Genomic DNA, 21536 nt, shown 5'->3' on the forward strand with positions numbered 1-21536 from the left:
GTTTTTCTCCCCCACTGAGGTTCTGTTGGAAGCACCAGGGATCCCTTCAGACAGGGACTGCTGCACAGTGCTGTGACTTTGGGGCGAAGATTCATTCCCCTCCTAACTGCATAAAAAACTTGCATCAGTCTAAGCATTGTGTGGGTTCTGGGCTCACAGGCATGGCCGGGCAGAGATGCAGGGGGCATTTTTATCTGCTCCTGGAAGTGGGTTTGCTTTGCTGAGGATGAAAGGTTTGATTTTTGGAGCTGTTGAGCTGGCATGGGCTGGGCTGTGGGTTCAAGGGCTCTTCCAAGTGCCCTCAGCCTCATCACCAGCCCAGCCACTGCAACCCCCTGCATTTATTTTTCATGTCTGATTTCTTCCAGTGTTGGAAACACAAAATGTGCAGCATTGTAGCATCTGTTTTTGTGGTATTTCCAGCCCAGCTGGAAGCAGGAGGCACTCAAAATTCAGAGATGGAAAAAAAAAAAAGGATCTGGTGAGATTTTGTCTTCCTGCCAAGCTCGCCAAACCCGGGATGCCAGGAGAGCCCTGCTGTGGGCGCAACATCCCGGGTCCTCAACTCTTCCATCCTTTTCTGGTTGTCTGCTCTTTGCTCATCCCAAACCATCCTCTCATTCCCAAATCACTTTCAGGACACTGCACAGAGCCTGACCCTGCTGTCGGAGCTGCGGACGCGCAGATAATACAGTCGCTGAATTTATTTCACCTTTTCCTCTGGTTGCGAATTGTCCGGGAGCAGATGGCGATTTTCTCAAGTGTATCCGTTATTCGAAGTCACTCACTGAGACAGCGATGGCTCAAACAAATCCCAGGCCCCCTGCAAAGCCATCATTTGGTCTTTCCATCTGCCCAGCCGCCGCTGTCGGCGTGGGCTCGGCTTCCGCCCGCGCGCGGAGGGAAGCGGGGAGCCCGGAGAGCCCATGGATGTGGTCAGCCCCGTCATCTGCACCTCTCTCCCACTTCATCTCTGCGGAATGCGAAGCTCTGGAGGATGGCAGGAGTGGCTGGGATCCACATCCCACCTTTCCTGGGCTTTGGGAGGTTTGGGGCCACACTGTCTCGCTCGCACGGTCCTTCCTGTGCAATGACAGGGTGAGGGGACCTCACTGGGACAGTGCCCAGCTGCAGACTGGGAAGCTGCTTCTCAGGAGAAGATGCCAGAGGCTGTTTCTGCTGCACCTCGCTTCTCGGCCCTGGAGGAAATGGGTGTTTTTAGGGTGGTGAAACACCAAAACAGCCCCAGGAAACCTGAGACCTGATGTGTGCGGTGTCCCTGCGGCACAGGCTGCTGTCACAGCCAGGGCTGGAGGTGCTGAGGGTTTGTATGTGCAGGGATGTGCCCAGCTTTGGGTGATGGATGTGGAGAGGGGACCTGCAAAAGCAGCCTGAGGATGACTGCAGGTGGCCAGAGCCCTCCCCGTGTTGGTGGCACCCTCTTGGAGAAGCCTGGACTGGGCTGTGAGGGATGGGCTTGGACTGGTGGCTTCTGCCAACCTCCTGCAGCACCTCCCAGGAGATCTGTGTGCCCGGGGCTCTGCTCTGGGTGTTGGTAGATTGGGAAGGGGCCAGGTGCAGGCTTTGATCCATCCCCATGATAATCCCCACCCCAAACCTCAACACTGTAATTGTCAAATGAAGACAACTGGGGAGAAACACATGAATTCTCAAGCTCACTCTCAGCCCAGCAGTCAGTCCCTGGAGCTGGGGCTCCAACTTCCCCACCCAGAGAAGGGCTGAGCCAGAGAAATGCTCCCGCAGCGATCTGCTCCCTCCTCCTGGCTGCATTTCTTTTTTTTTTTTTTTTTCCACATCTTTCATTCCCTTCCCAGCAGAGACGCGGAGGTGGCCGGAGGGGACTCGGTGTCCTCTCACAGGGATACCAGGGCCATGCAGAGGGCACTGGGGGGGCTATGAAGGGTTTTCAAAGGGTGAAACACTTTGAAATGCAGTTTCCTCTCCCCTCTTCACCTCCCCCCGGGCTAAACAAATACCCCCCGGCCGGGAGATGCCTCCCGCATCCCGCAGGCTTTTGTTCCCAGGCTTTTGTCTGGAGCTGGGAAAGGGGCCAGGATCCCTCAGCCTCCCCAGGGACACACATGCAGACAGGGTCTTGCCTGCTTGGGATGTTGAGAGGCAGGCGGGAGGTGAGAGCTGCCTGTGCCCGCTGCCACGGGGCTTGGGGACATCCCATGAGCCATCCTGGTGTCCCTTAGTGGCCTCAGGCCATTGTCGCCGTTGCCTGTCACATCACTGGTACTTTCTGCCCGTCCCCGGGAGCTACTCATGGGACAGGACCTGCCCCGCTGTGTCCCCTCTTGTCATCCTGCCACCAGCACACGCTGCGGGCTCTGTGCATGGCCGGTGCCACCAGCTCATGGCCTCCCTGTGGACGCCCCCAGATGCCAGTTCAGAGCCACCACCCGTGGCACCTTCCAGGCAGAGGGTCACCGGCTGCATCCCCATCACAGGGACCCTACAAGCCCAAGCAAAAATTGTACGGGTTTACAGTGACCTCTGGTCCTCAGGAACCCATCACCTGGCTTTTCATTTACATCCCAAAAGCCATTCTAATTACACCTCGGCGAGGGATCACTTCAGGGAGCTGCTTTTTGGGGCAAAATGTTGATAGGAAAAAATCCTGTGAACAGTCAAACGACCCTGAAGGGACCAAGGAGACTCGAGAGCCAGCCTCAAGCGTGTCCCTGCTAGTGACAAGAAACACCTTGATGAACTCTAAGCAAAGATGAGACTCCAAACAAGCCCTTTGCAACCAAGCCCTCTGGAAACCAAACCCTATCTTTGCCCCGGGGCAAAGTGTTTCTCCGGTGACTAAGTTTGGAAGAAAACAGGATTGTTTGAAATGTCCCCTGTTGTTCCTGCCTCCCGCCAGGAATTACAAAAAAAGAAAATAAATACCCGATTTTTGTTATTGAAACTTTGAAAGTTCCCCTGGGAAGAGCAGACACCGTTTGCCCCCGCCCAGTCCCTTCGTGTCCCTGTCCCTGTGGGGCCAGCAGCCGACGCTGGTCCAGCTCCCCGGCCAGCTGCAGCCAGAGATGTGCAGAGCCTTTCCAGACAACAAAAGCTCCCTGGCTGCCTGATTTCCCTCTGCCTTATCTCCCTCCGCGATAGCCAGGTTATCGGGAAATGGAAAAGGGCTCGGGACAGCCTGACCCCAATCCCTGGGGGACAGGAGATGGTGGCGGGTGGGGGGGCGAAGCTTTGCGTGGGCGGGGGGCTGTCAGCACTCGGGGGTCCCATCCTTTTCCTCCCACTGGCACCTTCCTTGCGTGCGGTGGGGTGAGCAAAGCCTCTTTGGGGAGCGGCTTTGGAGCACGGGTGAGCCCTGAGAGCTCCGCTCCCCTCCCGGACACCCCGGCGGGGGCAGCCGCGGGGGCTGAGCCCCGGCAGGGTGGGCGGAGGAGCTGCGGGGCTGGGCGGTGGGAGAGCAGCCCCAGCACCGCGCTTGTCACCCAGACAAGAGATCAATAACTAATTTCACTGCAGCAGCAGCGCCGGGTTTTTTCCAATAATTGTGAGCCGGCGGTGGGGAATGAGGCTCTCAGCACCGCTCCACACCAGCCTGCACCCGATCAATCGCCACACCGCTGGGGCAGCAGGAAAACTCATTTTTCTCCTTTTCTTCCCTCTCCTCCCTTCTCTCCTTCCTTATCCCGCTGAATTCCCTCCTCCTCCTGCTGTGGCGCTGCCTGAGCTGAGGGCTGTGTCCCCACGCTGGGTGGAATGTGAGCTTGGGCTTTCCCGAGCTGCCCCCCGGCGCTGGGGACAATGGCTGAGCCTCCTGTGCTGCCTCAACAGCCCGGAGCACTTTGGTCCCTGTCACCCACAGGCTGGACCCGGCTCCTTGCGCAGAGCACCGGCCCCAACAGCTTGGGTGAAGGTGGCAGAGGTGAGATTCCTCCTCTCCTTGTGGGATAAGGGGCTCCCAGGGATGCCTTGGCTGCTGTGTTGTGACTTTTGGTGGCCTGTTGGTGCCTTTGTGTGGTCCAAACGTGACTCTTACATTTTATGGCCTTTTTTCCCCTGGGTTTTTATTCCTTGAGTGATTGGTCTGCTCCAGGTCAAGGATCCTACTGAGTTTCTCCTGTAACTATCCTTCATCCCTTCTGCTTCTGCAACCCTGCAGTGCCTCAGTTTCCCTCTATATCTATAATAGAGAGGGCTGAGGAGATCCCTTCCTGCTCCTTCCCAATGGGTTATGAGCCACCATGAGCTCCATGTCAGGGCAGAAGGTGTTGTTGTTCCCAGCTCTCAGGGTACTGCTTGGTTTTGGGGTCCCCAGGACCGTGGAGTCCCATGATCCCTGTACCTGTGGAGAGAGGGCTGCTGTGTGCTCAGTATCTCCCTGGGATTGAGAGATGCTCCAAGGTGGAGTCTGGAGGCACCTCTGGATTTCTTCAGCACCTCCAGTGGGTTGTGTATGAGGTGCTTGGGTGGGGCAGGGAGGAAGGCTCTGCTGTGGGTTTGTCACTGCAGCACCTTCCAAGCCCATCCAAGCCCTGTACACCCCATGAAGGTGGCAGCAGTGCAGCCCCTTGTTCTGTTCCCTTATCCAAAAGCCCTCTCACTGGTTCCCCAGGAGCATCCCCATGAATTAAAGACTGACTTTGCTGTGGAGCACCGAGGGCTGCCTGCATAATTTCAAAGTTTTATGACTTGCCTTGAAGGCTCCTATTGATTGGGGTCCTCTCTGGCTGATGGAGCTTTTAGTATGGCCTGGACTGGGCAAGCAAGGCTGGAATCTCAGCCTGTCCAGCTTAGCTAAATCACAGCTTAAAACCTCTGTGGCATGAGCAGCAGGACACTGCTGCTCCCGGGAGAGTCTCCGTGTGCTACACCTGAGCTGTTTGCACTTTGAGGTGCTTTTTGGCTTCTCAGTCTCAGCCCAAAATCTGAGACTCCCCACGTGGCCTTACCGCATTCCGCATGGGGTTTTATCTGGAGGATTATTTTGCTGGGTGGGTTTGATGTGGCTTTAGGAGTTGGAGTGAGGGCATCTTGAGGGGTTTCTGTCCTGCTAAGGCTTCAGGCACTGCTCACTGCTCACTGGGGCAGAGGAATGCTCACGGGATTTGGAGTTTCTGTGCAACACCCACTGCTGGGTGCAAGCAGCAGCTTCCCCACGAGTCCCACTGTGCTGGCACAGACACACACGTGGGCCAACGAGGAGCAGGAGCATCTCTCCACAGCCTTCATCTGCCCCGTGGCTTGGCTTTGGAGTGGAGCTGGCATCACCTTCACTTTCAAGCTCTCCCTGCTGCAGCTGGAGTCTGTGGGGCTTCAAGGACCACGGCACAGCCAGGGTGGGCCACGGTCCCACCTTCGTGCTGAGAGGAGGGTGCACCCCCAGCCCAAGCGCCCCCACACCTGCCATGCCACCACTGTCTCTGGGTACCACACTCCACTGGGGCCTTTTCCCCCTCCACCCCGTGCACAGAGCTGGGACTGGTGGCCAGGAACCCCCTTCCCAGTGGCTGCTTGACCTCAGAGAATGCGCAGGAGCTGGTGGCGAGAGTGGCCAACCTATGACTCTGCAGCCACAGAATTGGCTACTTCCACCCTCTCCCAGTTTTTGTGTCCTTGGGGGGCCCCTGCTCGCGCTCCCTGCTCCCCCCAGCCCCAGGGGGGCCAGTGCATGGCTGGGCTGGAGTTTGGGACAGCAGGAGGGAGGTGGTGGGAGACCCCATGGCTCCTTTAAGAAACCCACAACCGGCTCCAGAAACCAGCTCAAGGTCACAGCGGGAACCTGCGGACTTGGCAGCAGCCAGCGAGGGAGGAGGGATGAAGGGAGGGAGGGAAGCAGCCCGAGATCAAAATGAAATCACAGCCAGGGAGAGGGGCTGGCTGGCAGCACAGCGCAGGCAGGAGGGAAGGTGGGGAGCAGCTGAGCAGGACATGCAGGGGAGTCCCACCCACGGGTGTTCCCCCAGGATTGCTGCTGCCCCAGCTCCAGCTCAGAGCTTTGAAGCTTCCCTGTGCCCCCCAGCTCAGAGCCCTGCGCCCTCTGCAGCTCCAGCCAATGTGCCCATGGTGATTCAAGCCAAGGAAAGTCCCTTTGTGCCCCTGGAGCCACCCTGGGAACGTTGGAGTCACTTCCCTCCCACAGGACTTCCTGGGCTCCACAGGAGGTTTTGCAGCTCCAAGAGGAGCAGAGCAGGAGGAAGCTGCTGGCTGGGAGGGTTGTATCCTGCAGCTCATGGCATGGTCCACTCCCAAACTTTTATCTTATTTTCTTTTAAAGCAGCAGCTCCCTGGTCCTGTGATGACTGCTGAATCTCTGCCTTCATTTTGGGCCAGGAGGACCTTTGGAGCCACCCTCACCAGAGCCCACAGTGGACAAAACCAAGTCTTTAAAGGCTCAAGGTAGTTAATGCAAATTAAAATTAAAAGCTCACAACATTTTATTTAAAAAAAAAAATGTTGCTATTGAAATGAACCTCACAATTCTGAGTGCTCCAGCTTGCCCCCTGGGCAAGTAAAGCTGGGTGAAGTGAAGGCACCAGGGATGAAGATAAACACTGTTGGAGGGGGGATGCTCACAGCAAGGTTAGCACATTCCTTCACAGCCTTGGGACTCGGTCCTGTCCCAAGGCCACGCAGGGAGCCCCTGGCTGAACCCATTGGGGTGTCTGGGGGCACAGGCAGGGGCTCAGGCAGACCCACCCAGGCTGAGGTTGAGCTGTGGCTCCAAAGCTGCTCACTTTGGGGTTGGTTCAGCAATGCCCAATTTTAATTTTCATCAGCAGGATTAATCTGTGGAGTTATTTTCCCTTCCTCCCCCTCCCCTTCCTCTCCTACCCGCTTTATTCAAAGAATTTGATCATTTCTCCCAGGAGCTCGGCACCATTAACATTCACTCCCAACGCGTGCGAGCTGTGCTGCATCCCCAAGTGCTGCTCCTGCTGCCAGCCCTGGTACCCAGCCCGGCTCAGGGGAAGCCTGGTCATCAGCTTCTCCTCCCAACAGCCTGGGCTGGGAGAGCCCCTCCACCCCCTCAATCCCCTCCTGGTGTCCCCCAAACCCACCCCTGGCTGCTGTCACAGCACAGCAGGGGAGGATGGCATTCTGAAACCCTGCTTTGCTCTGCTGGAGCCTGGGCTGCCCCAGCAGATTAAAGCCAAGGGGCTCTGGGAAGAGCACCCAAGGCAGGGGAATGGCCAAGAGTTACAGGGTTTGGTGATTTAAGTCAAGAAGATTGGTGACCTGGGGCTTTCCTGGAGTCACATAAATGTGCAGGCTTGCTTTTCATTAATAATGGTTAACTAACAAATTACTGTTTATTATTACTATTATTGCTGTTATTATCATTAATGTTATTAAATATTGCAGACCAGGCTGCCTTCCCTGTGGTTGGCACAGCCTCATCCATCCAGCACCGTGCCTTGACTCTGAGTGTTCCATAGGTCTGTGTGCTGCAGATCTCTGTGGAATCTATAGAATCTATACGGGAAGGTGTTTGATCTGAGAGTTTGCTTTCTTTGCTCAGATGAACTCTGAATGGGGACCAAGAGCTTGGGAAACTGGGAACAGTGGAAACTGGAGCCTGGTAGGTTTAATGGTTGGCTGGATTGTGGTGGGCAGCACCATGACCTGTGCCCAAACCCAGCTGGGTTTCACCCCTGGGGTTCCCCAAAAGCTTTTCTGACCCCCATTTCAGGCCCTTTTTTCCTCCTCAGGTGCCCCAGCAGCCACACTAACCCACATGTGCAGCCACTTGCTTTGCATCCCAAGGGATGCTGATGGGCAGTACCAGTCCCAGGCAGGAAAAAGGGACTTTTGCAGCATCTGCTGCCTGTTGGATGCTGCTGAAGGCAGCAGTGGCAGCACCTGCCTGTGTGCAGGCACTGGGCTCACCTGTGCCCACCACGATGGAGCATTTCCTTCCTGAACGTGAGCCCTCCCGGGATGTCCTGCCTGGGAAATGAAATCAGCTCTGAATGGGAAGTGCAACCAAGCTGGCCCAGCCCAGGAAGAAAAAGGGCAGCAAAAGAAAAACAAATTCAGAAGCTGGAATGGAAAAAAAAAAAAAAGAAAGTTAAATGCTGTGTGCGCTGCTGTCCCTGTCGCTCCCCCCACACCCACAGCCATGGCTGGGAAGGCTGGCTTGTCCCACCAAGGTAGTGCAGAAAGGGGTGATTTTTCTTTTAGCAGGATTCCTGCTTCAACACAGTCCTTTTCTTCCAGTCCAGGCTCTGGAGAAGGGAGCAGCTGGGTGCTGAGCCCGCCGCAGCCCAGCCGTGCTGCCGGGCGAGGGCAAGGAGGCGTTAGCTGAGACGGGGAGCCGAGAGCTTTATTTTTAGTCTTGGTTTAACAAGTATTAATTAATAAGAGTGCAAATGCTAATGCCGAGATGACACAAACTGCGTTGCCTGAAATGAATGTTTGGGGCTTGTCTGTGCCAGGATTTACAGCCGGGTGGGTTCACGGGGGCGAAATCGTTGCTCAAACTGCAAGGATAAGCTGAGCCGGCTCCTTTCCCCCGAGAGCGGATCGGCCGTGCCGCAATGGGATGTGCCGGGGGCTCCGGGGCCGGCCGGGGGCTCGGGGCTGGGCTCGGGGATGGGCTCCGGGCTGGGCTCGGGGCTGGCTCCGCAGCAGCGCCTTGTGGTGCCGCACCGGCTCATCCCCGCCTGCCGATATCTCCCGGGAAGTTTTGCAAAGTGTGGATTATTTTAGTCTCTGCCCGTCGGAGGTGCAGGGTGATGCCTTGCAGAAGGATTCTTTCACCTAGTGAAGACTTCAATCTTTGGAGAAAAAGATTCTCTTTCCCCTGGTCAAATCCCTCTGTCCTGCTCATTGCCTGCCTGCATCTTCCTGCCCTGAGAGCTAGGCTTAGCTGGAGGGTTGGCAGGAGGCTCAGGAGAATGGGGAGGTGAAGAAATACCCCACGGCACTGAGACTTGAAGAGTTTTTCCCATCAGCACCAGCATTCTGTCTGGTTGTGTTGGCATCACAGAAATTATGAACTTGAAGCTCCATCACTGTTAATGCTGGTTTTAGGATGTTTTTAGGTTTCCAGAGAGGTGGTTTCCACAGTGATGGTGGCTTGGAGTCCTGTGGGTTGTCCAGAGACTTAAACCTCTCCAGTGGGGCTCTTGAATCAGAGAGGGAAGAGCTCAGTCAGACCAGATCCAGGCCAGGTTTTCCTCTTTCTTTCTGCTCTCAACTGCAGGCAGGAGGGAGCTGCTACCTGCCTGACACAGCTGCTGCTGCTGCTTTCGAAGCCCAGCCGCCTCCAGCAAGCCCTGCTCACCCGGGATGGCAGGGCAGAGAGCTGCAGGAGTGTGGCCAGTGCAAGCGGGGCACGTGCCATGCACTGGGAGCCTGGGACACTGCTCGGTGTCCACACTGCAGTGTCCCTCTGCACACCTCATCCTCCCCAGAGTGCTGGCTGCATCCCCCAGCCCCTGAGCTGGCAGGACTCCCATAGAGGGACTGGATCCCTCAGCCTTCCCATGCCAGGGGTCTCCCTGTCCCCTGAGGGGTCTCAGCTGCCATTCTGGGGAAGCCAAGAGGGGCAGAGTTGTTTTTTCCAAAGGGCTGGAAGGGCACAGCACTGAGAGGGGGCAGGGAGGGGTCACCCACCAGGGTGATGTGGTGGTTCAGGGTGAGGGGGCACAGGGTGGGACTGTGGGGCGCTGCACTGGGGCTCAGCAGTGCCAGAGAACCCCTGGCCTGGGTTTTGGGTGGTAGATTGGAGCCGCTGGGTCACTGGAGCAGGTTTCTTGGATGCAATGGTTAAATCTTAGAAATTAAAGCGATTTAGCCCTGCCTCATCCGAGCCAGCAAACAGCCCCACACCAGGCTGGGGGTGAGGATGCTCTGGAATGGCCCCTCACAGCCCCTCACCACCCCACAGGGACCCAGCCAGGGCACTGGGGACCGCACAAGAAACCCCCAGCCATGGCCTCACCAAACTCACCATCTCCCCTGGGCTGGAGGATGCCGTGGCTGGGTTTCCAGGGAGGGATGCACGGGCAGGATTGCGTGGCCGTGGCCCCGGGCTGGCTCCCCAGACAGCGCTGCCATGTTGCTCTTCAGCGGCTCTGCTCTATCATCGAATTTTAATTTAGTTAGTTGAGTTCTTTAAACAGTGTGAACTTGCTAAGTGCTTTGCATATTTTATACTCATGAGTAACATTTATCAAACAGAAAGTACAATTAATCAAAGAGGGGAGCGTTTGTAACTTGGAGCGTTTGTATTCTCTCTCTTTTCCTCCTTGCTGTACCTTTCCTCTGTGTCTCCCTCCTCTTCCTCTTCCCTGCCCTGCACTGGCCAGGGAGCCAGGACATAGATACTTCCTCTCTCTCTCTTTCCCCTCACCAAAACCTGTACACCACACAAACACATTAAATTTTTTTTTATATTATGTATGTATGTATATCTATACATCTATATATCTGTGCCTGTGTACCTATATATATGTTTATACCTATATCTGGTATACAAATACATGTGTATATATTAATTATGTATATGGTATGCTGTATATATAATATATGTAGGAATAAATGGTCCATTTACACCATATATATGTATATATACACATATGTACACAGTTATATTCACAATATTATGCACACATTGTATTTTTATATATATATGGTGTTTATTTGCATAGTATTTACACATATATTCACTATCCACATTATCTACTAGCTGCAGTTTATAGTCTATCCATCTAATCCCATCTATTATACTACACACAATAAATGTGGGGTTTATATTTTGGGCTGCTGAGGGATTCAGCAGTGGTGGTGCTGCAGCCTCCTGGCAAGAGCCAGCAGCCAGGGGAGTGAGGTGGGATGGACAGTCCTGGCCCTGAGCTGGGCTGGGTGGACACCTGGCCTGCAGAAGTGCCTGACCAGCTCCAGACTGTCTGGGGACAGCGGGCAGTGGCTGGTGACAGGGACATGGGAAGCCCTGACAAGGGCAAGAGTGTGGCTGCAGCCCTCCAGCCCATGTCCCCCTCTTCACAGGGTACTTGGGATGAGGTGCAGACCAGGGGCTGCTACTGGAACAAACAGTAAAGGGACAATGACCTCTGTCCTCAAGGCATCTGTGTTTAAGGGTAGAGTCACCCAAACCATGCCAGCTTTTGGCTACAAAGGCCCTCGGGCAGCCCGGGTGAAGCCCCTGCTGGTACCTGCTGAAGGACTGGCACCAGTGCTGCAAGATGAGAGGTGTCTCTGCCGTGATTCTGAGCGCCGTGGTGGCTCTTGGCAGAACATGGAGAAGCCCTGACCTAATTTATTCTGACTTCCCAAGCCTTGGCCATGGCACAGCAGAGCTGGCTGAAGGAGCTGGGCTAACGTGGGCATGGGGGCAGGTTTGGCCAGGGTTGAACCCTGCTGCTGAGGCAGAGCAGAGGACATGGGAACATCCCCTGTGGTTCCCAGGAAAGTACCTCAGGGCTCTTCCCATGGCCTTGGAGGTTTCAGTGCTCTATTAATTGCCATTAATGGCAGGAAGTGGGGCAGGAGGTGCCCACCTGGACCTGGGTTAAATTGCACTGAGGGAAGGGCCGTGCTGGCACTGCAGGACCTGCCTTGCAAATCACCTGCAACAACATGTGCCGTCCTGGTCACCTCTTCTCAAAAATGATAGTGCAAAATTAATTAGAATTAATTAATCAGAAAAGGGTAATAAGGGTGATTAGGCACCTGGGGAAAAGAAAAAAATATTCCTGAAGAGCAATCGCAGCACCATGATTGCCTTGGAAGGTGGCGAGTGAGTGGGAGCAGGAGGGAGGGTGTGCAGGGAAACAAATGGGCTGCAGAGAGGGGTCTGGGGGTGTTTTCTGTCTCCTCACACGAGGAATTACTGAGTGACAAGATTGAAACCCATCAGAGGAAAAGCATTTCCCAGCAGCAGTGACCACGGGGAGGCAGCTGAGCCCAGGGAGGCACGGGCGGCTCTGCGGCGTGGCTGGAGCTGTGGCTGCTGCTGCCACTCTTTTTTTGCAGATTTGGCTTTGCACAAACTGGCCCCAAGGTTGGACCTGTCTCCAGCAGAGAGTGGGACTCAACAGGGAGTCCTCAATGCAGGGACCCTCATCCCCATGTTTCTGGGCTCAGAAACATGGCAAGCTCAGGGACACTCAATTTAGTTTTCCTTTTAATTTTCAGCCACACTCCGTTACCTTAACGAAATTAATAACAATTTCATATTATATATGAAATCAAAGGAAACATTTGCAAACAAGACCTGCCCCTGAGCTCAGGCAACTGCTGCAGGTTTCATTGTAACCTGAGGGGCCAAAGCAGAGCCCCAGCCCCTGGAGGGCACGGGAGCACCATTCCCTTCCTGCCACCATGAAGGCTTTTGGCAGTAGGGAAGGATGGAGGAGGTGGCTGGGGCTTGGAAAGAGTCTTCAGGAGCCCTGGTGCAGCTCAGTGAAATAAAGGATAGAAGTGCCTTTTGTTGGGGAAGCAGAGGCAGCAAATACTGCAGGCACCATGGAAGACACGTGGCATGGATGGGATGCAGGTGTCCCTTGCCTGCTTGAAAAGACTGGTGGCAACTGGAGCGATGCAACAGCTGCTGGCAGCTTTGGTGAGGGGAAAACTGATGGGTTTGGGTCATTCGGGTCCCTGTGCATGGGGACACTCAACCCCATGCACCTCCCAAACACCCCTCCTGCCTGTGAGCAGCAAGGTGCCACCACCCTGTGCTCAGTGTCCCCTCCCTGGTGACAAAGAGCCTTGTTCCTTTAAAACATGAAAAACAAACTGCAAAAAGAAGTGCTTTTTATGCACAGAGATGCTCTTACTGTGTCCCCTGCTCTGCAGCTGACTAAACACACGCTCCTGGTGTCAACACTCAGCCCCCAGCTCAGGCCACTTCTGTCCCCAGCACACTCAGGTCTTTCACAGGGACTCAGGGGACTTGAAGGCTCAAAAACTGTCCCAGGTTGATGTTTGCTTGCCCAAAGCAGAGGACTCCATTTCTGCATATGTCCCATGGCAAGGGGGTCTATCCCTGAGGCCACATCCTGGTTGTGCCATGGATTTCTGGATAGCCATGGGCTGAGCAGCTCTGTTTTGGGGACAGCAAGACCTTGTTGGGGCAATAGGACATTTTGGGAGAGGTAGGTGCTGGCAGTGGGTCCTGCTTCCCCTGTGCCCCTCTGGCCACTGCCCTCTGACAGCTTTGGGTGGCTTCAAGCAGATTTTGTCCCTACAGGTTTTGTGAAACTCAGTTTCTGGGGAAGATGAGGGAAGGACTCAGGTCATTTTAGACAGCAGAGAATCCACACCAGCCCCCATTCCCCACAGACACAACTGTGGCCAACCCAGCGTTGTCACTGTCACTGTCCCCTCAGCATCCGCTTCTGAAGGCCTTGGGCACCCCCAGGTCCCGCTAACCCTGTCCTGCTGGGGTGGGATGAGACCCCAAATGGGGATGGTCTGAGCTGTGCTGCGGAGGGGACCCCAAATGGGGATGGTCTGAGCTGTGCTGCGGAGGGGACCCCAAAGGGGGATGGTCTGAGCTGTGCTGCGGAGGGGACCCCAAATGGGGATGGTCTGAGCTGTGCTGCGGAGGGGACCCCAAATGGGGATGGTCTGAGCTGTGCTGCGGAGGGGACGCCGCTGTGCTGAGCCCTCAGCCCCCGCGCTGGCCGGCGGGAGCAGGCAGGGGAGGGCACGGAGAGCTGGGGACACTCGGAGCAGGGGATCAGTGCCCGCGCTGGCACGGGGGGCACCGGGACGTGAACGGGGTGTGAGGGGCCAGTGCCGCGGATGTCAGTCGGTACCGGCTTCTGAGGGTGCCGGGCTCTGTCGGTACCAGGGAGTGTCGGTACCGGCTGTGGGGTCACTACCGGGGTGTCAGTCGGTACCGGGTGTGTCGGTGCCGGGTGAGTCGGTACCGGGTTCTGTGGGTACCGGGTGTTCGGTGCCGGGTGGGTCGGTACCGGGTGCTCGGTACCGGGTGCTCGGTGCCGGGTGTTCGGTACCGGGTGCTTGGTGCCGGGCTCTGTCGGTACCGGGTGCTCGGTACCGGGTGCTCGGTGCCGGGCTCTGTCGGTGCCGGGTGTGTCGGAGCCGGGTGCTCGGTGCCGGGTGTTCGGTGCCGGGTGCTCGGTGCCGGGCTCTGTCGGTACCGGGTGCTCGGTGCCGGGTGTTCGGTACCGGGTGCTCGGTGCCGGGCTCTGTCGCTGCCGGGTGCTCGGTGCCGGGCTCTGTCGGTACCGGGTGCTCAGTACCGGGTGTTCGGTACCGGGTGCTCGGTACCGGGCTCTGTCGCTGCCGGGCATTCGGTGCCGGGCCACCAGCGGGTCCCGCTCCCCCTCAGGACGCTCCGAAGTTCCCGGGGCGCAACGGCGCGACAACAGCGCCCCCTGGCGACCGGGAGGAGACACGGCGGGAGGGGACGGGACGGGACCGGGACAAGAACAGGGACAAGGACAACAGCGGGACAGGGAGCGGGGCAGGAGCAGGAGCCGGGACGGGGACACGCGGCAGCCCGGCCAGGACACCCCCGCGGCTTCTTGTTCTGGCGACCCCGCTTCCCGTCACCCCGGTGCCAGCCGGCCGGGCTGCCGTGGTAGCCTGCCCCTCAAGAACCGCGCGCTCCCCGCGGGCTCCCCTGGGGCTGCCCGGTGCGCCACAGTCCGTCCCGGTTCATCCCAGTTCGTCCCAGTCCATCCCAGTCTCTCTCAGTCCGTCCCAGTCTGTCCAGGTTCATCCCAGTTCGTCCCAGTCTGTCCCAGTCCGTCCCCCCGCTGACCACTCGGCCCGGAGCGCCCCCGCGCGAGCAGCAGTGGGAGAGCAGTGCAGGGGCCGCCGTGACGTCACGGTGACGTCACAGCCACGCCGCCGCCTGGTTGGTCCCGCGGCCGCCCGTCCCGTGGGGGGCAGCGCGCGGCCGCCGCCGGAGGTAACGGGGGGCGCGGGGGTCGCGGCCGCGGCCCGGGGGAGCGGCGGGAGCGGCGGCACCGGCACCCCGGCACCCCCGGCACCCCCGGCACGCCTCTCCTCGCCTCTCCACGGGCCGCGGCCGCGGGGAGGGCCGGGGGGCGCCGGCGGAGCTGCCCGGGCCGGACCGGGGTAGGGCTGCAGCCGGCGGGTCCGCGGCGCCGCGGGCCCGGAGCGCGGGGGGGCTCAGCCCCGGGCGGCGGAAGGGCCGGGTCGGGCCTTGCGGCGGGGACCGCCCCGTCGCACCGCGTGGGGCTGCCGTCACCCCCGGGCCCGGCACGGACCCCCGTGGCCCCGCGGCGGCGCAGCCACCACCCCCTCGGCCTGGGGAGCCCCGGCCCTGCCGCGCCCCGGGCTGCCAGCGGCCCCGCGGCTCGGGCCTCACGCCGAGGTGACCCCTCACGCCGGTGACCTTCTCCCCACGGCTGCGGCGTCCGTGGGGCGAGTCCTGGCCTTCACCTGCCCGCACTCGGCGGGCCCCGGCCGCGGTTCAGGGCCCCTGGGGCAGCAGGAAGGGCTCGGGTGCCGGTTTAGGCTCGGGTTAGGGGGGCTGGGTGCTCTCTGCCTCTGCTGGTAGCCTGTGACACCCTGAAAAATGAGTCACCAGGGACTCACCAAGCCAAACGCAGGCCAAGGAATGGGGTCACTGCCGGGAGGGTGAGCCTGAGTCCCAGCCCGTGAGATCAGACAGGAGCACTGCTCAAATTGGAGCACAGACAGGAGCACTGCTCCAAGAGAACCCTGCATGCACTGGCTACACTCCTGGCTCAGCCTCTGAGCTAAGGGGCAGCAGCAGCTGCTGTCCCCCAGCCTCCCTGGGAGTCTGTGGGGCTGGGGTGTCTTACCTGTGTTTTCCTGGGGCCATGGTCACACTTACAGGACTAGAGGGATGATTTGGCAATTAAATCCCATCCTCTGTGCTCCTAGGCCACAGCGTAGACTGGCTCCTGGCACCACTGAGCCAAACTGGATTTCCACCAGTGACCTGTAAGTTGGGATGCCGTGTCCCCTTTTCCTATCCCTAGGCTGCTCGAGGCCACGTGGGGCCACCAAACCTGTCTAAGCTGCCATAGAAAAGGTTTTGTGTCTAATGGGGTATTTGCTGGCAAATTCAAGCCACGAACTCTATATATTTCTTTATTTGTAAAGGTGTTTGAAGTCCTTGAATTTACCCTTTGGCCACCTTAAATCTAGTTTCTAATCCCCAGCGCAGTTAATCAAATCCATAGTGGTTTGAATTATGAGATGCCTGGGGGGGATTTATAGCTTGTGTTGCTGATTATACCTTGACTTTATTATATTGCAAATATCTAACTTATGGTCACGGCTGAGATTTACAATCCTCAGGTAGGTGCTCAGGAGAACTTTTAGCAACTCGAGATGTAATTGGAGGTGACTGATGGGGTTGTCACCACACATAAACATGGAATCTATAAAATGGTGAGACAGGGAAAGGAGAAGCAGAATAGGTGAAAAGGGTGGGTCAGCCTTAAAATATAATTGTATAATTGTGTGTATTGCTGAGCAAGGCTCTGCCGTGCCTGTTCTGGCTGAGGCATCTGCCCAGGGAGCAGTTTTGGGCTTGCTGGTCTCCAGAAAATACCAGGGTTTAGATCTTTGTTCCTTCTTGCTCTCAGCTGAAGGTTTTTGTAGTTTGCAGGAGCTCCGGGTAGGGGGAAGGGGTGATGAACAGGTGAGGGGTACTGGCAGAGCTGACTCATTCCTCGCTGGTTTGGGTTTCTCCCGTCCCAGGGCAGCGGTGAGTCCCGTGTGGCGCGTGCCCTCGCCAGCATGACCAGCGAGGTGGTGGAGAACGAGTTAGAGTTTTACTCCAAGGCAGAGAAGTACTGGAAGGATGTGCCCGCCACGGTGGATGGCATGCTGGGGGGCTACGGCCACATCTCCAGCATCGACATCAACAGCTCCAGGAAGTTCCTGCAGAGGTTTCTGCGGGTAGGTGGCACAGTTTGCCGTGTTCCCAAACCCCACCCTTCTCCCAGCGTGGAGCTGGGCTCTTCCCTCTGATTGCTCCATGGGATGCTGTGTGTGGTTGTCCCGTTTCTCCTCGGCGGGTGCCTCGCACTGGGAGTCACCCCTCACTGGTGGTTGTTGCAGGATGGCCCCAACCGGACGGGGACAACCCGTGCTCTGGACTGCGGGGCTGGCATTGGCCGCATCACCAAGCGGCTGCTGCTGCCCCTCTTCAAGACAGTGGACATGGTGGACGTGACAGAGGACTTCCTCACCAAGGCCAAGAGCTACCTGGGCGAGGAGGGCAGGCGGGTGCGCAACTACTTCTGCTGCGGCCTCCAGGACTTCAGCCCTGAGCCAAACTCCTATGATGTCATCTGGATCCAGTGGGTCATTGGTGAGGGTCACTGCTTCTGGGGTCTGAGCAGCCTGTCCTGTTCCCTTGAGGGGCAGGTGTCCTGTGCACTGGGGAGAGCAGCCTGAGGTCTGCCTGGAGGATGAGCATCACAGCATGGCTGGGGGCCTGGGGTGGGCAGCTGTCCCCCAGCCCATGGAGGGACCCTGTACTTTTTCCCCAAGCCCTCAGAGGCCAGAGCAGAGGTGTGGGTTGGATGGGGTTGAGTACTGAGACACAAGTTGGATACCCCCAAGCTAAAGCTTTCCCTGCAGATGTCTCAAATATCGGTTCCGGAGGGATCCCAAATGCAGCTTCTGTGTTTCCTCCCTTGGTCACCCTCTGCCCTCTAACCCCTGCTCTGCCCCTCCAGGACATCTCACTGACAACCACCTCTCCGACTTCCTGAAGCGCTGCCGTGCCGGCCTGCGGCCCAACGGCATCGTGGTCATCAAGGACAACATGGCCCAGGAGGGTGTGATCATGGACGATGTGGACAGCAGCGTCTGCCGGGACCTGGACGTGGTCCATAAGATCATCCGCAGAGCTGGGCTGCACCTCCTGGCCGAGGAGCGCCAGGAGAACTTTCCTGATGAGATCTACCACGTCTACACCTTTGCCATGAGATGAGGGCAGCGGGAGAAGGTCTCTCCCGTGTCGTGACTCCCCTTCCAGGGGCTGGTGACAAGGACGGGACTTTGTCTTCCAAGTTGCTGCTGTTTGTGAAAAGAGGTGTTTGCCAAATACATTTTCCTGCTGTTGCACGTGAGCTTTGTCGGGTGCACGTTGGCTCCGTGCCGCCCTCAGGGGCTCTGGAGAGGAGCGAGAGGGTCTCCCTGCACAAGGTGATGCACGGGCAGCTGCAGGGCTGACTGCAGCGCTCTGGGCTCCTGCTCAGGAACAGGAGCTTGGGGCACCTTTGGCATGGACTGGGCTCCATTCCCTGCTTGGTGTTTGAGCCCTTCCTGCTTTCAGCAGTGAGCTGGGTACAGCAAAGGGGAGAAGCCTCAGCTGTTTCCCTGTGCTGGTGTGGGGAGGCAACACCAGGCTCTGGGGCTTTGAGGGGGCCTCAGCGTTAAACCCGTGAGCAGGTCTCCTGCACGGGCAGCAAAAAGGGAGGTGTGTGTGACCCCGAGTCCCCTTATCCTCCTGCAGGAATAGGAGTATCCCAGACAGAGCCCTGCAACCCTGGGGGGGCACTGGTGTGGTCTGAGCTGCTCCCAGACCCCTCCAGCCCATCACCTCCAGCTCCATCGCTGTGACACCGCTCCCCCAGCTCCCCACACCATCACCTGCCTTTGAACGCTGCCATCTCCTCCCTTCACTTACCAAGGCTGGCCACTGAGCCACGGTGGCCAACACTGGCACAGCAGCTTGCCAGGGGTGAGCCCAGGTGCAGAGCTGGCTGCAGCTCAGCCCTCCAGCCATCCCCCCATTCCTGTCCTTCACCCCCCACCTCTCCTAAGGAAAAGCAAGCCCCTGTTATTATAGAAGGCCTTGTTTAATAGTTGGGTTCCCATTCCAGACACCAGGGCAGAATTTGATCACATTACTGGGTTTTTTTAAGCACCAGTTCATCAGGACACACAGTTCCAGTTCCAAATGCCAGTGAATCCCAGATCCACCTGATACAAACTGTCTTTGAGCAGAACAGATTTTTCCTCTTCATCTACTGCATCCATCCCCCATGAAAAACAGTACAAACCAACAAAACTGTGTGGGGCTCAGCTCTGTGGCCAGCCTTTGGCACGTCACGAGGAAGCAGGTGCCTAGAAAGGGGAGCCAGGCAGCTGTGGCAAGGCTGGAACACAGCCCTCCAGGTGCAGCAATTCCTTCTGGGAAGGAGGCACTGGAAAATAAGATCCTGGGAGTGGTCACCAAGGGAAAGAGCCAAGGAATGGGGAGGGAGGCACAAGGCACTCAGCGGCTGACTCCATTCCTCATCCTTGCACAGGGAACACACCATGATAGGAAACATCCCTTTGTGTGTTTTGCAGCCCAGTAACTCTGAGATGTCCTTGGTGGATGTTCCTCTGTGCCAGGACGGGGTGCAGAAACTCAGAGGGCGTGGAGCAGTCAGCCCCATTTCACTCCCAACTTCTGTCAGAAGTTCCACACTGAGCAAGGAAGGCATCCACACCCACAGGATAATGCTGGACCTGCTTCCACCACCAGGACCAGAGGCAGGAAAGCCAGAACACCTTCTCCCAGCACCCTGAGGCATCTCTCAACTCCACTGGACACCTAAGGCACTGCATCACCCGCCCATGGCAGGGCTGGGTGAGAGGGGACAGGCTGCCTGTCCAGTGACAGCCTCCAACCCATTGATCCTGCCCTCAGGCCTTAATGTCCCTCCAAACCAGCCCCAGTATCCAGCTCCCCAAGGCCCAGGAGCTCTGTCTGTATCCCCATGACGTGTCCCAGAGCAACAAGACCTTCACAAACACAGGTGTGATGTTGTGCCCAAGAAAACACCCCCAGAATGCCGCAGAGAGGGACTCCGTGGGCAGCACCTCTTGCTGCGGAGAAAACTCTCAGAGCAGAGCTATGGTGGCTGCAGGCACAGCAGGGCTCTGGAGGAGCACACAGAGGCACGGTCAGGGTCACAGGTCCTCGTGCCCAGCAGCAGCGTGGTCGATGAGGAGGTACCACTTCAGCCGGTCTGGGAGAGGCAGAGCCTTGATTTTGTCACCCACTGGCCACGGTTTCAGGCGCTGCCGGATGGACACCCTGCAGAGGTGTTTCAGCGCCTGTGGCGAGCGCTCCAGCTGCTTCAGAGAGCAGAACAGAGTCTGCACCTTCTCCCCATAGAACCTACAGCTGCTGGTGTTGACCTCAAAATTGCTGGGCAGCTGGATGGCTTGTGAACTGGCCATCATGAGCTCCAGCAGAGTCTGGCCCTTCTGGATGAGGTCTGAGGAATAGGTTTCATTGTCCAAGTAACTGAGGTGCCAGCAGAGGTGCTCAAAGGCGATGCGGAAGCCGGACCAGCACGAGGGGCCGTGCAGGGAGCAGTTGTAGGCAGCACCTGACTCCAGCAGGAAGCGCAGCAGTGGGAAGTAGTCCTTGAAGTTTTTTAAGCAGAAATGTGTGAGGGACTCCGAGGCTGGGCACTCGCTGGGGTTGGCACCGTGGGCCAGCAGCAGCTGCGTGACACGGAAGCAGAAGCGCTCGATGTCCTCGGCCTCCTCCTCGGTGTAGCTGTACTCTATCTCTCCCAGCAGGTAGATGACGTAGGTGAAGACGGTGTCACCGTCTCTGGTGGCAGCCCTGACATCTGCGCCTGCAGGAGGGGACAGAGAATGTAACTGACACTGCAGAGCGGGAGGCCAGGCCAGCACCAACTCCAGCAGCCCTGGGCTTTACTCTGACTCCATCAAGGAGTCAGGAGGGCAGTGCCTGGTGCTGCACAAAGAATAAGCCAGCCCAGAAAGGGGAGAAGGTTTCCTTTACCTCCTTCCAGCAGGAGACGGATGCTGTCGGTGTTGTGGATCTGGCCGCTGTCACTGCTGGCCAGGGCATGCAGCAGTGCTGTCTTCCCTGCAATGGAGCAATCAGTCAGCCACAGGACAACACAGGGTGACACCCCAAAAGGCAGGAAGGAAAACAATCCACCCCACCCATCAGACAGCCAAACACAGGGAGTGACAACCCTTCTGGCAGAGGCTTCCACTGTCCCTGTGGTGGTGCCCAGCTGTGGGGGCAGTCACAGGCCCCACAGGCAGGGCCAGTGGTGGTCTCAGTGGGTGTATGTGCCACGGCAGAGTGAGTTTTAGAGCATGTGGGCACCACAGGACGGCAGAGGCACAGCCCCACCCCACCTCCCCTGCACTGCTCAGAGCTGGGTTCAGCCCTTTTCACACAGCCAGCAGCCCAGGAGAAAATACCGAGTGCGGGGAGGTTCCGCCAGCTTCCTCCCGACTCCCAAACCCGACTGTGAGCAGGGAGCAGGTGCAGCAGCACATGTCCCCAGCCCTGCGCCCTGCCCCAGCAAATGGCCCCAGCCCTGCCCCAGCCCACCCTCAGCTGGGGGAGCCGGGCAGGGCGCACAGACCGTTCTTGTCAGCGGCGTTGACGTCGGCCCCCAGCTGCAGCAGCCGCCGCAGGCACGGCAACCGCTCGGGCTCCTCGCTGGCCAGGTCCAGGGGACTGCTCTCGTGGATCTGCACGACAGTCAGAAACAGTTAAAAACACTGGTAGATATGGCAGGGAGTTGCTGCTGGGG

At 57.7% G+C, this 21536-nt stretch overlaps 2 protein-coding genes and 1 long non-coding RNA gene across 5 annotated transcripts; 2 read left to right on the forward strand and 1 right to left on the reverse strand.

The window, feature by feature from the left end:
- The first annotated feature begins 1123 nt into the window (after window positions 1-1123).
- On the forward strand, window positions 1124-7587 carry LOC119709148. 2 transcript variants are annotated; one of them, XR_005259288.1, is made up of 4 exons: window positions 1124-3142; window positions 3826-3916; window positions 6269-6390; window positions 7514-7587. It is a non-coding gene; the product is annotated as an uncharacterized LOC119709148 (long non-coding RNA). The 2 variants fall into 2 exon arrangements; XR_005259287.1 differs by having other exon boundaries at window positions 6272-6390.
- Window positions 7588-14823: 7236 nt separating this feature from the next.
- NTMT1 (N-terminal Xaa-Pro-Lys N-methyltransferase 1) lies at window positions 14824-18080 on the forward strand. Of its 2 annotated transcripts, none has more exons than XM_038156583.1 (5): window positions 14824-14908; window positions 15874-15933; window positions 16699-16899; window positions 17062-17314; window positions 17685-18080. In XM_038156583.1, the coding sequence occupies exons 3-5, from the start codon at window positions 16738-16740 to the stop codon at window positions 17939-17941; spliced, it is 672 nt and encodes a 223-aa protein (XP_038012511.1). In that variant the 5' UTR covers window positions 14824-14908; window positions 15874-15933; window positions 16699-16737; the 3' UTR covers window positions 17942-18080. The 2 variants fall into 2 exon arrangements, with proteins under 2 accessions (XP_038012511.1, XP_038012512.1); XM_038156584.1 differs by lacking the exon at window positions 14824-14908 and adding an exon at window positions 15003-15078.
- Window positions 18081-18791: 711 nt separating this feature from the next.
- Window positions 18792-21489, reverse strand: ASB6 (ankyrin repeat and SOCS box containing 6; the record flags this gene model as incomplete). The annotated part of the gene is made up of 3 exons (XM_038156585.1): window positions 18792-20594; window positions 20765-20851; window positions 21366-21489. Coding segments are annotated over 3 exons (891 nt in total), but the record flags the coding sequence as incomplete, so codon positions are not given.
- Window positions 21490-21536: the final 47 nt, after the last annotated feature.

This window comes from Motacilla alba, chromosome 17 (genome assembly GCF_015832195.1).
Source record: "Motacilla alba alba isolate MOTALB_02 chromosome 17, Motacilla_alba_V1.0_pri, whole genome shotgun sequence".
NCBI classification, from domain to species: Eukaryota; Metazoa; Chordata; class Aves; order Passeriformes; family Motacillidae; genus Motacilla; species Motacilla alba.